Here is a 14,537-nt window from a genome sequence, read left to right on the forward strand (position 1 = left end):
ATGTGGCTCCTCGCCGTGGCGACAACTTTCTGGGGATTGTTGCTGGCGCCAGGTAAGAGCGCGACGGGAAACCTTCCCCAGACCTCGGCGCGCCCCACCCGTTCGCCCAGCTTCCGCTCAGGCGCCCGCAGATCCAGGGACTCCGCGTAGCCACTCTGCAAAGTTCGCGCCTACCATTCAACAGCTGCTGCTGCTGCTGCTGCTGGCACCAACTCTGCAGCTCCCAGCCCAGCCAGCCCCGTGCCAGGAAAGAAGCGGCGGCGGCGGCGGCTCCGCTCGCTTGCAGCCTCGCCTGCCTGCGGGTTTGAGCCAGTGGGCGCAGTTCGACTGACCAATGCGCGGATCCGCTCCCCGCGGTTGGTGCCACCTAGAAAAGCCGAGCTCTTGCTCACCGCCGCGATCCTGTCCTATCTCCGCGCTGGGAGAGAAATGCAGCTTGCCGAGAAAAGCGCCGCTCGGGATCGCTTTGAGCAGCCACTGGTGGCTAGGAATGCGTGTGGGGGCAACCCTTGAGTAACCAGAGCGTAATCCGCGGAGAAACCGCCTGCAGCCCGTTGCGAGTGCCACTGACAGGCGCGGAGGGCTCAGTTAGGTCCAGCAGCCAGATTGCAGCACGCCGTGGCAATGCAACCCCCTCCCCCCCCCCCCACACAGAGCAAGTCTGAGGTCCTCCTTTTCCGATCCAGATTCGCGGGGAGGGAGCGGTGACGCCGGTTCAGGTTTCCACGCAGCTGCCTGTTCGCACTCCCCATAGCAGAGGACTTGCTCTGCCCCCCTGCAAAATGCATTGAGCCTGGAACAGTTTGTAGTTCCTTCGCAGCTACAACCTACGTTAAAGGAGTATTAATTCTGTGTAGCTGGCATAAAATTCGGTAGCTTTTATGAAGCCTTAATAAAATAGCCAGAAATCTCTTCTCTCTGCCCCCCCGCCCCCACTTGCCGTGGACTGAATTGGGGAGAAATTCGGCTAAGCAGGCAGAAAAAGAAAAGGCTTGCGCCGGCAACCTTCGAAAGCGGAGGAAAAAAATAACCCCTCGTTGGAAACTAGCCGAGCCAAGGCTCAGCCTGATTTCCCATTAGAAGCTCCTACTCAGCACCAAAGCCAGCTCCCCGCGGGCTACCGAGGCAACTCTTTTGCTCCAACCAACCCTCTCAAACATGAGCCGACCGTTCTTTCCTGTTCAGGAGGAGCCAGTCCTAAGCAGTTATCTTCGAAGATGGATTAACAGGGAATAGCCCCACTGGTCGCCACCGTAATGCCCAAGGCAGCCTTGAAGTAGGATTCACTGTTGCGGCACAGCTCCGATGAATAGTAAATCTGGTAAACTCCCTAGCCCTGGCTCTAACTTCCAGAAAGACCTCGTTTACATGATAAAAGAGGGTTGCTGAGGATGCAGCTGTAATTGTGCATGGCAAAATAGTAATTAAATCATTTGCAATTAATTAGTAGTTAAGTAAACCCTTTGGCACAGGAAAGCTCTGGAGCGCATCTATTAGGAGTGTTACTTCCTCCCCAAACATCCATTGTTTGCTTTTTAAAAGGGTAGAGCTTTTAAAGAACTCTCCTGAAGAAGGAAAAGAGAGAGGACGTGTTGGTGAGCAAAACAGATCAATTTTGTGACTGTTCATTATTGCTCACTCTGCCCCCTGCTGGATGCAGTTTTGGCTATTGTAGCCAGGAGGGTTTGAAAACTTGCGAGCAAAAATATCAGATAAGGAGGCTTGTCCATGTTTAGCGTTCTGCTCTTGGACACAGTCAGCCCTATGGTCTTAATTAAACGGGCTAGAATGGAGCCAAATGCAGAATCACCATGTGTGGCTTTTTTAAATCATATAAGAAAAAGAGAAGAAACAACAGTATAGAACGAGAAAGGGAAACAAAGCAGATAGCACGATCCTAAGCATACTTAATCAGAAGTAAGTGCTACCATATCAATGGAACTTGCTTCCTAATTATTTTCTTACAGTGTGATCTTATGCTTGTCTATTCAGAAGTTAGTCCCATTATGTTCAGTGTGGGACTAATGTAAATATGTATAGAATTACTGTATCAAAAGCATTTATAACACATGCTAAACAAAAAAAACCCCATTTATTCTAGGTTTTGCTTTGCAAATACAGTGTTATCAGTGTGAGGAATTTCAGCTGAACAATGACTGCTCATCCCCAGAGTTCATAGTGAATTGCACCGTGAATGTCCAAGATATGTGTCAGAAGGAAGTAATGGAACAAAGTTCAGGTAAGGTAAATTACACCCATTCTCTCTCATTATGGACTGTCCATCTTCTCTCCCCTTTGCGTTTTCTTTCCAATCTAAATCAGCTCTTCGTTTAATTCAAGCGTATCGCTATAACTACTTTAATTTGATTTGAATGTATAGAGTGCCATTCATCTCTACTCTACCGTATGTCATGAGGTTGATAATTTCACTTTAAATTGAAAATGCTGAAGTTTACTTAAAAGAAATTAACAAAACTACAATAAAACAGCATCAGAATTCTCAGGCCTCTTTAGAATACTGGTAAATTAATAACAAGTTCATTTAATCTCATTACAGTTAATTACACAGGCCTTCTCCCCTGAGTTAGAAAATGTACTGAATTAGTAGCTCCCTTTATTTACTCTAGCAATTCATACACCACAATGGCTGATCACGACAGAGAATAACGTGGAGCTCTGAGGCTACAGTCATTAAAATAAGATTAAGAAATGTGATGGAATGGCACAGAATGTACTGGAGGTCAGAAAACTTGCCTTGGAATTGTTTATATGGTTCCTAGAAGTTTTAGCTACTTCCTATGTAACAAAGTTCATGTCAATGGTATCGTTTGGGGGGGAAAATAGTTGACAATCTGCTGATTAAAAATATTGATATAAACTGACTTTCTGCACACCAAATGATGTGGTATAACAAGGAAGGTCTGTGTTTTTGAAAATAACATCATAGATATCGTAAGATCCACAAAACTCCTATGACTGCATTTAATATTTTATTTCTGTCAGATAAGTTTTGGGTTAAGTGATAAACCTGGGAGAAACAGTTTGGTAGGTATTTGTTCTTATCACTAACTATAGCTATGTGCCCACATACGTAGAAGCCCAAGGACAAGCACTGAGTCTACACCATTCCTGAAATGGTATCTGAACTTTTGAATCCACAGAGGTGAAACTGAGACAATATCAAAGCAAGATAATAATTTACAAAGTGAATAGTTCATAGCACTGACCTTAGAGAAGAATATCTGTTGTGGAAGGGTAGGGAAGGAAATCAACGTTTTCTCAGGCCTGTTGCTCTAGGAATGCTTTAGTATGGATGTCAATGACATTAGAATCTGTCTGATGATGAAAGACATACATATGATCTCAAGATATACATTTTTAAGTTTAAAATATCTACAGTAATAAACTATCAGTTGTAATAGATATTATTTTTTCTTGTGATAAAGGCCATAACTATATCAATCATAATCCCCCAGAATTTGCATTTGCTGTTCAGAGTGTGTTTTAAAGCCTGTGAAAATGAAAAGCAGTTATCAGTTCAGTAAAGTGGGAGTGCATTATTGATGCTAGGCAGGAATCCTAGATACACAAACACTAACCTTCTTAAATGCACTGTTAAAAAACTGATCAGTTCTGAAGAATGGGGTAGGAGGTAAAATGTGTGTCTCCTCTCTAAAAATGTGCGTAAAATAAATTCTCGAGTTCAACATACACACTTTCAGAGCAAACATTTCCTCTCAATCCTAATACTATCCAGAAATCTCCCTACTAGGTGGAAATGTAAGATAATTATGCCCTTCTGACGTACTTTTGGAACCTATGAGCAATTTTGGACAGGTATCTGAAATGCAGTTGTAAAGGCTTTCTCACTCAGATACAAGGCAAATATATACTGTGCAAGTGTGTGTGTATTAAACGGGCTTTAGTAGATGGAACGAAAGGCTATTAAAATCTTTTGCAAACCAATCCCAATAGAAATATTAAAATGCTTTCCTTAGTTATACTGTTCCTAGTATTGCTTCTGATGACCATAACATTTTTATTTTAACTTACATTTTAAAACTTTAACAGCCTCCCACTAACCATATCGGTAATCTTTTAAGCTGAAGGTTAGCGAGGCAGAAAAATGTGTGCCAGCAGAACTCCTTTATCTTGAAATGGCTTACTTAAACCTTTTTGGATGCCATGGTTTTTAAGTGATGGATTCTTCAGAGTTTTTTTAAAATCAGATTTACAACTGGATTTTCAAACTGATTGATTAAGCTACCATGACTATGTTAAGTTCAAAGTAAGAACCATTCTAATTGGATCTTAAAACTTTTAGAATGAAATAAATGTGCCTTCCCCACTCCAGAAAAATTGATTAGTAATAGCTTCCATAAAAGGGGAATATTTTAATGATTTTTTTTATCAACCTGTGCATTTTGCACCAAGTTATAACAGTATGGACTACCATCATTCCATATGTGTGGAGACATTTCTCATTTTAGATCAGGAGTTTTAAAATAATAGGTACAAGTTCTGACATTTAACATAGCTATTCTATGATTGATGACATTTTCATTAAAAGTATATATTGTTACCCACATCAAAGACAACCCAGTTTTTAACCAACCAGCAGAAACCAACAGCACACTTTGATTTTAAGCCAGTTTAGTCCATTGAGATCAATGTGATAAAGCCTGTAATAACATATTTATTTGGAAGAAAATTCAATTTACATAAATAGGACTTCTTTCCTTATACATGTATTTAAAACAGGATTATGAGTAGCTAAATCCAAAATTAAGGCTTAATTAGATCACCAGGTACTGTGAAACAAGTTTGAGTGTTTGAGTGCAGGGCTCAAACAAGTTACTCTACAGTAGCCCATAGATTTCAGTGGAACTATCGTGAACTAAGGTGATGTACATTGGGCTGCTATCCTATAAACACATACCTGGGAATAAGTTCAATGGGACTTTTATTCTGTCCTATAAACATGTATCTGGGAATAAGTTCAATGTGACTTTTATTAGTGTTGACATGCATAGGATTAAAGTGTTAGTGTGCTTTGCTTTAGTCCAACCTGTATTGAATTTGCTAACCGATGCTTAAACATATGTGCAAAATAAAATGCCGTATTCTCACATTTTTACTCACAGTTCAGCATTTGTTTAACAGACCATTTTATAATTCACTTTACCTTTATACTTGTTTAGCACTAAAGGCTTCAGATATTGATTTTCATTTAATAAGAGAGCCACTGAGCTAGAATATCTTCACCCAATATATAAAATAAAATAATGTGCAAAATTGTAGTTCTGCATGCATGCACACACACACTTTAACTAAGTAGAGTCAAAAGACTTATTTTTTTATAGACTAAACTATTTCTGGGTAATAGGAAAATTCATATTTTTGCAAGTGTAAAAAGTGAAAAGCAGCATACTGACACCAAGTTTATGGTCTAAATTAGTAACCTGATTGATCCAGTGAACTGCTACTTGCAATATATATTTATCTAATTGTCTCTTTTGCAACTGATAGGATCACTTCTTTACATACTGTGGCATTCTTTACATGTCAGTGACAATAACGTTACTCTCTTACTTTCTTTGTTAGTATTCATTAAGTTGAATATTGACATCTGTGGTGAAACTTTCACAAAGATAAAATAATGAAAGAAACACACTGAAGCCATTTCCCCCTACAAGGTATCCATCAAAGCAGAATTCTCCTTACCTTTAAACTCAAGTCCTGAGATGCTTCTTTTTTTAGCTTAATTATGTTTATGCAAAATCAAAACTATTTATTAATGTTTGTGATTATCTAAAACACAATAATAGTCTTGGCTAGGATGGCCTTTTTATGCAGCCAGTCGCACTATCTTTTAGGTATCATGGCTGATAGACCTGAATAGAGCTATTTTTCATGAATTTGTCTAAATCCTTTTTTAAAAAAAACAATGTCAAAATAAGTGATTTCCCCCATTTTTATCCTCACAGCAATCTTCTGAGGTAGGTTAGGCAGCCAAATGTTGCATATGTGTCCATCTGTTGTCCTATTTGACTGTTGTGAATGAATGTAGAGAAAGTGTGTGTGTGTTTATGTTTTCTATTTCTGTATGCAGGAAATGGGGAAGCCTGTATTGAAACTATCTTCATAATAAGCCTTCCTAGCATGTAAAATGGCCCGACTGTGCATTGCATGCTGTCTGTGTATACTGACTTACTTGTATATGCACTAGTGACAAAATGTATACAGTACCCCAATTGGAAATTTATCTTATAGAGGCCCTGGAGATAGAGCCCTAAAACTGACATGAACTGTTATAACTGATATTAAACACTAAACATTTAAAGAACATCTTCTTGTTTCTCATATACCCCACCCATATGCCTCCATCTTCTGCACAACCATCAAACACAATGAAACTTTATTAAGAGAAAACAACAACAAAGAGTCTTATGGCATCTCAAAGACAAACAAATTTAGTCTGGTATAAGGTTTTGTAGACTCTAGCTTTTTTGAAAGGATGTATGGAATATTATGGGGAGTTTCAGGTTTATATACAATGCATGTGGCATGGGGATTGTAAACAGTGAGGGTGTCACAAGACTCTTTGTTATTTTTTCTGCAATAGGCTAACATCGCTACCCTGTACATGTCTACTTAGACGTAAGTACCACTGTGTTCACTGGGTTCTACACCTAAATGAAGGGTGTTGGACTGGGAGTTGGGAGATCCAGGTTCTAGTCCCCACTCAGTCATGGAAACCCACTGGGTGACTTTGGGCCAGTCATAGACTCTCAGCTCAACCTACCTCACAGGGTGGTTGTTGTGAGGATAAAATGGAGAGGAGGAGGATTATGTACACCACCTTGGTTCCTTGGAGGAAAAAGGGTGGGATATAAATGCAATAATAAAAGTCTACTTAGATAAAGGTCCCATTGTGTTTAATAAGGCTTACTATCAGGTATGTGTAACTAGAATTACAGCCTAAATCCTTTTCCTCCACATCTTTTTCCTTGCCTTCAGATTATAGTATGCCACAGAAATAACTCAATGGATAAAGAAACTTGGACTGAAATATTAAACATTCTTATTTACTTATTGGGGAGTTGGTGTGTTGCTGTTTTCTTGCTGAAATGGGAGGATCCACAGAGAAAGAGACATCACTAGTAGGTGAATCTGCAATAAGCTCAGTAAGGCTGTTGTTTCAAATTTCTTGTGTGCATTCACAAGTAGTTTCCTAGGAGAGAGAGAGAGAGAGAGAGAGAGAGAGAGAGAGAGAGAGAGAGAAGGGGTTAAAATGAACCAGGATGTTCCTTCTGTAAATCAGAGGCTAAATGTTGATCACATCTGCAATTTCACTCATTGGCTAGACACACTGAAAAGTGGTAACAGGAGTCTCATTTCTCCTGAAATGCTTGAAATGTGCCTGAACATTTTGCCACATATCTCAGGTTGTACAAATGCTAGAGACTTTCTTCTTTAATTGAAAGATGAGAATCTGTACTATCTAGTCGCCCCTGTGAGATGCTGGGTTGGAGGTTGCAGCACTCTTAGCCCTGAGGTTGATCCGGCTGTGATGGGAGGGGGAAATTGGCAAAACTTGTATGGAAGCAGCTTGTGTAAGCAGGAAGTTGCTTACATGAACTACCCCAACCAGTTTTTGGTAGTTCTGCCTCCCACTAAAGCTGCCTGCACCACATACCAAGCTTTGTTGATCATTTGGTCAATAATGAGCCCATGTAGTACACAATAATGACATATTAGACTCATAAAAATCATTGTATACGTCTTAGCAGGTAGGCATTTTGACAAATGATGCAAGGTAGTTTCATCTCATAATCAAAAGAAATACACTGTTCAGAGAGAAAGGAGAATGACGGAGTTTAAATTATAAACCTAGTGAAAAGAATGGACAAACGTATATGTGATGGATTATATTCTGGTTATGCAGAATACACAGGGAGGAAGTCACTTGTGAATTCGAGAATCAAATAACGAAAACCACTTCAGAGTCCCATGTTTTGAACAAAAGAACACATAAAAGATGGGAAGTTGTATCCAATTAGTACTAGCTGACAAATGGCTCTTTAACCCAGTAAAGACTGTGGAATGGGGAGGTGTGGTTTTCAGGAAGCATCAGAACAGTTGAGAACTGGAGAAGAAGAAAGCTCCTCCCCTAAAAGACATTTTATCCAAAAAATATGTGTTGGTACATTTTTTAAACCAGAAACTGTATTGCAAAAACCAGAGATGTGCAAAAACCAAAGGATAACTGCATTCTGATCCATTTATGAATCTGGGAAGTGCAAATTACATTGGTTCACTTACAAATGAGAACCAAAAGTAATCCACAAGTATCCTTTGGCACTATGCAGACGAAGAAATAGAACCTCATTAGGCATACACAACCCTTTCTACTAAATTCTAAAAGAGGCAAAGGCAAATTGGCATTAATTTATAGGCTAATTATGGACAATGATGTAGGCATAAGGGTATTCAGCTGCAGAGCATGAGTTGGATGTAATGACACACAAAATACTCTTCCAACTCTGTGGTTCTGAGGTTTTGACACTATCTGCACCTGTAGAAAGCATGCTAATGCATTGTCACAGAGTTACAAACTGTGAAGGCTATCCTTTTGAGAGTACGATTCCAGTCACTTTAAAAGTGCCAATGCCTCTTTACTTTGTAGCTACAAACAGTCGCTGCTGGTAATTGTAATGGAATGCATTGGAAAAGGCAAAATAAATTAAAATAGAATCTAATACGGAGCCAGGTTCTACAGACATTTTTACACATTTTCTCATGTACACTCTTGAGAACAATTCAATGGAATTTCAGCAAAACAAGTGAGTTTAGAGTTGTATATTTTAATTAAATTTCAATAAAATATCATTTACCAATATCGATATTTTCAAAATGAGCTTAAGAACTTGATTTCAAAGCTGCTTGCGGTTAAAAGTAAATTGAAGAACAGAGTTGCATGCATATACTTTTACATGTAAATCAAATGGTAAAGCAGGTCTGGTGAGTGTCTGGATGGCAGACTGCCCATGTAAACTGCCTTGACTTCTGTGATGGAGGAAATGGGCAATATAAATTTACTAAATATATTATAAACAAATACCTTGCATTTTAATACAGAAGTACAAAAGCATTTTCTCTTGTAATAAAATCCATGGCCTGACTTGCAAGACTCGGTTCAGAACCCAATAAAGGTAGACTGAATGGATGCATTTGGACATTATGCTCTTGTTTACCAAAGACCCCAATTTCTGCTGTTCTTTTCTGTGTGGGGAGTGGGCATCACACTAGGGATATTCACACATTATATTGAATGTATGCTCATTCAGATGGTTGCGAGAATATAACCCTATTCAGGAATCCTACAACTTTAAGCATAGAAGGGAGATGGAGATGCCTTCTCCCTCCAAACCCAGTCTTCCTGTTATGATGGAAAAGGGCTGAAGAAAAATATGAGCTTATCCTTACAGTTCCCTGGTACACTGAAAGGGACTTGGTAAAAGCATATATATATATATATATATATATATATATATATATATGTGTGTGTGTGTGTGTGTGTGTGTGTGTGTGTGTGTGTGTGTGGCAGAAAAATACACCTGCTGGTTTGCTTGCTTCCTTCTTTGGTATTGCAAACAAATCATCATGATATTTTTATTTATTTATTTATTGCATTTATATCCTGCCTTTTTTCCTCCAAGGAACCCAAGGCAGCATTCTTCTTCCTCTCCATTTTATCCCCACAATAACCCTGTGAGGTAGGTTGGGCTGAGAGTCTGTGACGGGCCCAACGTCACCTAGTGGGTTTCCATGGCCGATTGGGGACAAGAACCTGGATTTCCCAACTCCCAGTCCAACACTTTAGCCACTACACCACACTGGCATAGACGTTTTTCTATTGTAAACATTAAGATTTGGGGGAGGGCATTCTAGGGAATCTTGGAAAGAGACATTAGAGAACTGGAAATAGTATGGTAAATAGCCAGTAAATAGGCTGGATTTCTTTTAGATTAGCTCAGTGTTGTTGTTTTAGTTCAATGTTAAATGACCCAGTACATTCAAGTCAATGGGATCTTCTTATCACATAAGTGAAGTATGCCCAGTGTAGCATTCTGACAGTGAGGAAGGGATAGCTAGGAATAGTCAACTGAGAAAAGAATAAAGGTAATTCTAAGAGCTGAGTGCATCATTCTGCCTGACAGATAGATCACTGATGACGGAAGAATAAGGAACTAAAAGCAAAAAGATGCTGCAATCCTATGCGGGGTTAGTCATAAGTAAGCCTTTCTGAACACAGAGGGACGTACCTATTGATTTGCACACAACTACTCAGCTAAGGACTTGTCTGTGTGTTTCAGAATCATTCCATAAGCTGTAATACTGCAGGGTTATTGTATCAGTTCTGTGCCAGAACTAATAGTTGTAAGGATCCTGAGCTGGTGGCTGCTCCAGAGACTCTGTAAACATAAAGGGGGCATCTTCATTTTTTTTTTTTTTTTTAACCTACGGCTCATCCTAGCTATGTTCTGGAGTTAGGAGTGGGAGGGAGGGAACTCTTGTCTGCTGAGTTTCTGCCTAGTTATATACTGGTACATGCCATACTACTTGTGCAACAAGGTTTATATTACATTGACTTAATAAAAAAAAAACTTTGGCAAGACAGAAAATCAGAAGATATTTACATAGCAAGAGAGCAGGCAAATGGCTCCTGTTGACTTTGTGCCTGTCAGACAAAACAGTGAAAAGAGGAGAGAGAAGGAGAAAAGAGATGTAATTCCAAAGAAAACATTACTCAAAAGGTAAACCTTATGTCTTTGAAAAAAAGATGGGAGGTTGGAACTGCAGCTGCTATAAACTTTGATCTTATGCACATTACTTAGAAGTGAGGCCTTCTGACAGAACTGGACTTATCCTTCATCATAGTTTCTTACTCAGATCTAAGTTGTATGTCATTTAATGAGACATACTGTCTAGTAATCAGGATATAAATTGTAGCCTTGTTCTGCAACCCATGCCCTTCATTATAAACTGCAGGAAAAGGTTTCCAATAAACAGCTCTTGAACCTTATTTATTATAGTTCAGCATAAAGAAGCCTGATGGGTAACTCAAAGCTGACAGCCTAGTTGGTGACTTCTTGGTATCAATTTGTTCTAATTGGTAAACATGGTTACTTGCATTTATTGTTTGAGGAGTATAACTGAAAAAAGGAAAGATAAGTGTGCACTTTCAAAAGAAATCATGATTACGATTAGTTAATGTTTATAATCCCAGGTATCATTTAAATCGACTTGCAAGAAAGCGGATTCAAATCTGTTGGTGAAAGGAGATTATCAACATTCAAACCGCATAGATATTTAGTGATTTTATTTTTTAAAACAAAACAACTGAGCCAGTTTAAGCTAATGCTATCTAGTTTCTCTACAAAGTAAGGAAATTGGACCTTAAGGCTAATGCCTTAGCCGACATGCCCTGTGATTAGGGATTATTTTAGGGTGACCATAAGTAAAGGAGAACAGGGCTCCTGTATCTTCAACAGTTGTATAGAAAAGGGAATTCCGCAGGTGTCATTTGTATGCATGCAGCACCTGGTGAAATTCCCTTTTCATCACAGCAGTTAAAGCTTCAGGAGCTATACTAGAATGACAAGATAGAAAAGAAGAGTAAAAAATAGCCAAAGGCAAGGGTGGAACCAAGTAATCTTCAACAATAATATTAGTAAAAGTTTTATTAAAGTGCCAGGTGCCTACGCGTTTCAAACGCGGTTGCGTTCTCCCTTTATATGCTTTATAATGCTTTATAACATTCGTGCAGTTGTCTGCAGAAGCTGCTAGGCTAGATAGAAAAGAAGGCAGGGCTCCTGCAGCTTTGATTGCTGTGGTGAAGAGGGAAATTCACCAGGTGCTTCCTGCATACAAATGACACCTGCTGAAATTCCGTTTTCTATACCACTGTTAAAGATACAGGAGCCCTGTCCTCCTTTCCATATGGTCACCCTAGATTATGTTGAGCTATGTCACAAATTGTCATCTCCCCGTGGCCTGGCTCATAAGCGGCTGGCTGGTGGGGTGTGACACTTAGCATGCACCTCTGGAGTTGAGGTGCAGCCAGGTGAATGCTGAACTGCTACGCATCATCATCATGTGGATGGCACTGGGCAGCAGAGCTTGTTGGGCTATAAGAGCCAGAGACACCCACCCACCCCTCGTTTGGCCTCTTTGCTTCTCCTCCATGGCTGTTAGTTTAGACATTTGTTGGTTGCCTTGTGAGCTAGGTAGGATTTTTATTTTACGTGCTCCCTGTTAAGATCTTGGGGGCATGATTTTTCACCTATCCTGCATGGGTTCACGAAAAATTGGGTGATTCGCATGGGTTTGGTCACAATTCAGGGTTGTTTAAAGATCTATAGACATATCCGAAGAGCAACCAGAGACACCTTTATGGTGAAAGGTGGTCTCCATGCCTTTTCCTTTGGATTATGGGGCCCAAGGATGGGAGGTGAACAGCCTTTATTATCCATGATGCACTCAAAGTCTTGGGCCTTGAGGAATGTGAACCGGGAGGGCCTCCCTCAACATAGACAGAGGGCTTCTGTCTGGGGCTGAGGTGGCTTGCCCATAATCTTGTTGCAGATGAGATTCTGTCTTGCCTTACAAATTTTCCACACAGTTTGTAGCCATTTTGTAGACCATTGATTATTTGTAAAAATTGTGGCCCTTACTTTTTTCTCATAACAGTGTTTCTCCTTTTTCCTGAGCGGTGGGTGGGCAATATGATTTTTCCCAATATACACTCTGTGCACCCACATTTTTCATTGGTTTTTCAGGCTGAAATCCAGATAGGGAGGATAGAGTGCCTGGGACCAGAAAAGATACCCCACACCCTGTGTTGCCTCATGAAGCATCTGAGACTTAGTTTATTGACAGAGGAATCTTCCTGTGCATTGAACCATGGCTGTATGTTATTTACATCCTACAGGATAAGTTAGACAGGGGCACACTCTTCTAGCACTCTTTGCCATCCTTATGCTGGCTTGCTACAGAGGAAGTTTTGGCATGGCGTTGCAGTAAAACTGAATGACAGGAGAATTCAAGTTTCTTAATCTGAATTTGGAACTGCAACATGATGAACATTTTTAGGTTTTTACCAGTAGTGTAGTGGTGTAGTGTTGCAGTTGAAAAAAGGTGATAAGTGGAATGGGTAAGCATGTCTTAAAGCACACCTCTTCCTTGCTTCAAATTGCATCCTAATGACATCATTTCACACTGGAAAAGATGGGTGGGCTAACATTCATAAACATGTCTAACTTCTTATTCTACTTTAACCCCACCAAGTATCTTAGGTTTCAAGATAACCACATACCTTCTGGTAAAAATTTCAAAATGTTTATCATATCGCAGTTCCAAATTCAGATTAAGAAACTTGCACTCTCCTGTTATTCCCAGTGAGCGCTTTTAGAAGAGAGGAGGCACTGATTCATAAATGCCCTGAAATAAAAATAGTAAAGCAACCCATTCATGCTCAAAATCAGTGCATTCCTACTGCCAGTCTTGTCAAGATGCACCATTTTTTGATGTCTCTTAAAAATTTATGGAATGGGCAGGTGATTTTCAAAACTTTCTTAGACATTGTTTTCATTACTGGTGCTATCATCAGTTAAATGGTGCTAGAAAATAAGGCTTCAAATCTCACAACTGAAGTCATTAGCATAGGGTGACCATATGACAGGAAAAAATTGTCAGGATTTTTGGTAACAAATCTGGGAGAGGGGAATTTTGAAATTTGAGGAAACATTTGGATTTTCCCCATCCTCCCATCTACTTTAATGGGAATTAACAAAAACACTTAGAGCGCCATCATTTTTAAAGGTAAAAATATGAAACTTGGCACCATGATAGAACTTAGGTAGGGCTTTAGCCAAGCCAAGTTTGAAACAGATCTGTTCATTTGTTGATTTTTAGGCTTTTTTTAAAAAAAAAGTTTGATGTTTTAAAATATTATTTTTAAAAAGAAAATTTTCATTTTTAAAGGTAAAGAGATGAAACTTGGCACTATGATAGCTCTTAAGTAGGGCTTTAGCCATAACAAGTTTAAAGCACATCCATTAATCCATTGATTTTTTAAGGATTTTTTTTTAAAGTTCTAGGTTTTTAAATTATTATTTTTAAAAGAACCCCTGGAGCCATATCCTTCAAGCTCAGGTTGTCAAACCTCCTCTTTGGGTATTGCAACTTGAGCAGTTTCAGCCCTTGGCATCAAGGGGATCTCCAGTTTTTAGCTAAGAAGTGCTGGGCGAGCAGGGCACCTTTCCTGTTGCAGATTTGGTGGGCAGTCGGGCACCTAGAGTGCAGCAGAGGCAAGGCGTCCACAGATCAAAATATGGAAAAAGAAAAGTCAGTCAAAGCAGCCCGTAGGGCAAAACAGAATGGGCTAGAGGCCTTTTTCTCAGAGTTCCACATCATGGGCAATGAAGGGTCATTGTGATGCCACCACCTCACACACAAGGTTTTGACGTGCA

The 14,537-nt window shown here is 39.7% G+C and overlaps 1 protein-coding gene across 1 annotated transcript in view; it reads left to right on the top strand.

Moving 5' to 3' along the window:
• LYPD1 (LY6/PLAUR domain containing 1) overlaps nt 1-14,537 on the top strand; it is a 28,477-nt gene continuing 13,940 nt past the window's right edge. Inside the window, exons 1-2 of the mRNA XM_063116611.1 lie at nt 1-52; nt 2,102-2,239. Coding sequence (XP_062972681.1) covers nt 1-52; nt 2,102-2,239 — 190 coding nt within the window. The remainder of the gene's footprint in view (nt 53-2,101; nt 2,240-14,537) is intronic.

This window comes from Elgaria multicarinata, chromosome 2, assembly GCF_023053635.1.
Source record: "Elgaria multicarinata webbii isolate HBS135686 ecotype San Diego chromosome 2, rElgMul1.1.pri, whole genome shotgun sequence".
NCBI lineage: Eukaryota > Metazoa > Chordata > Lepidosauria > Squamata > Anguidae > Elgaria > Elgaria multicarinata.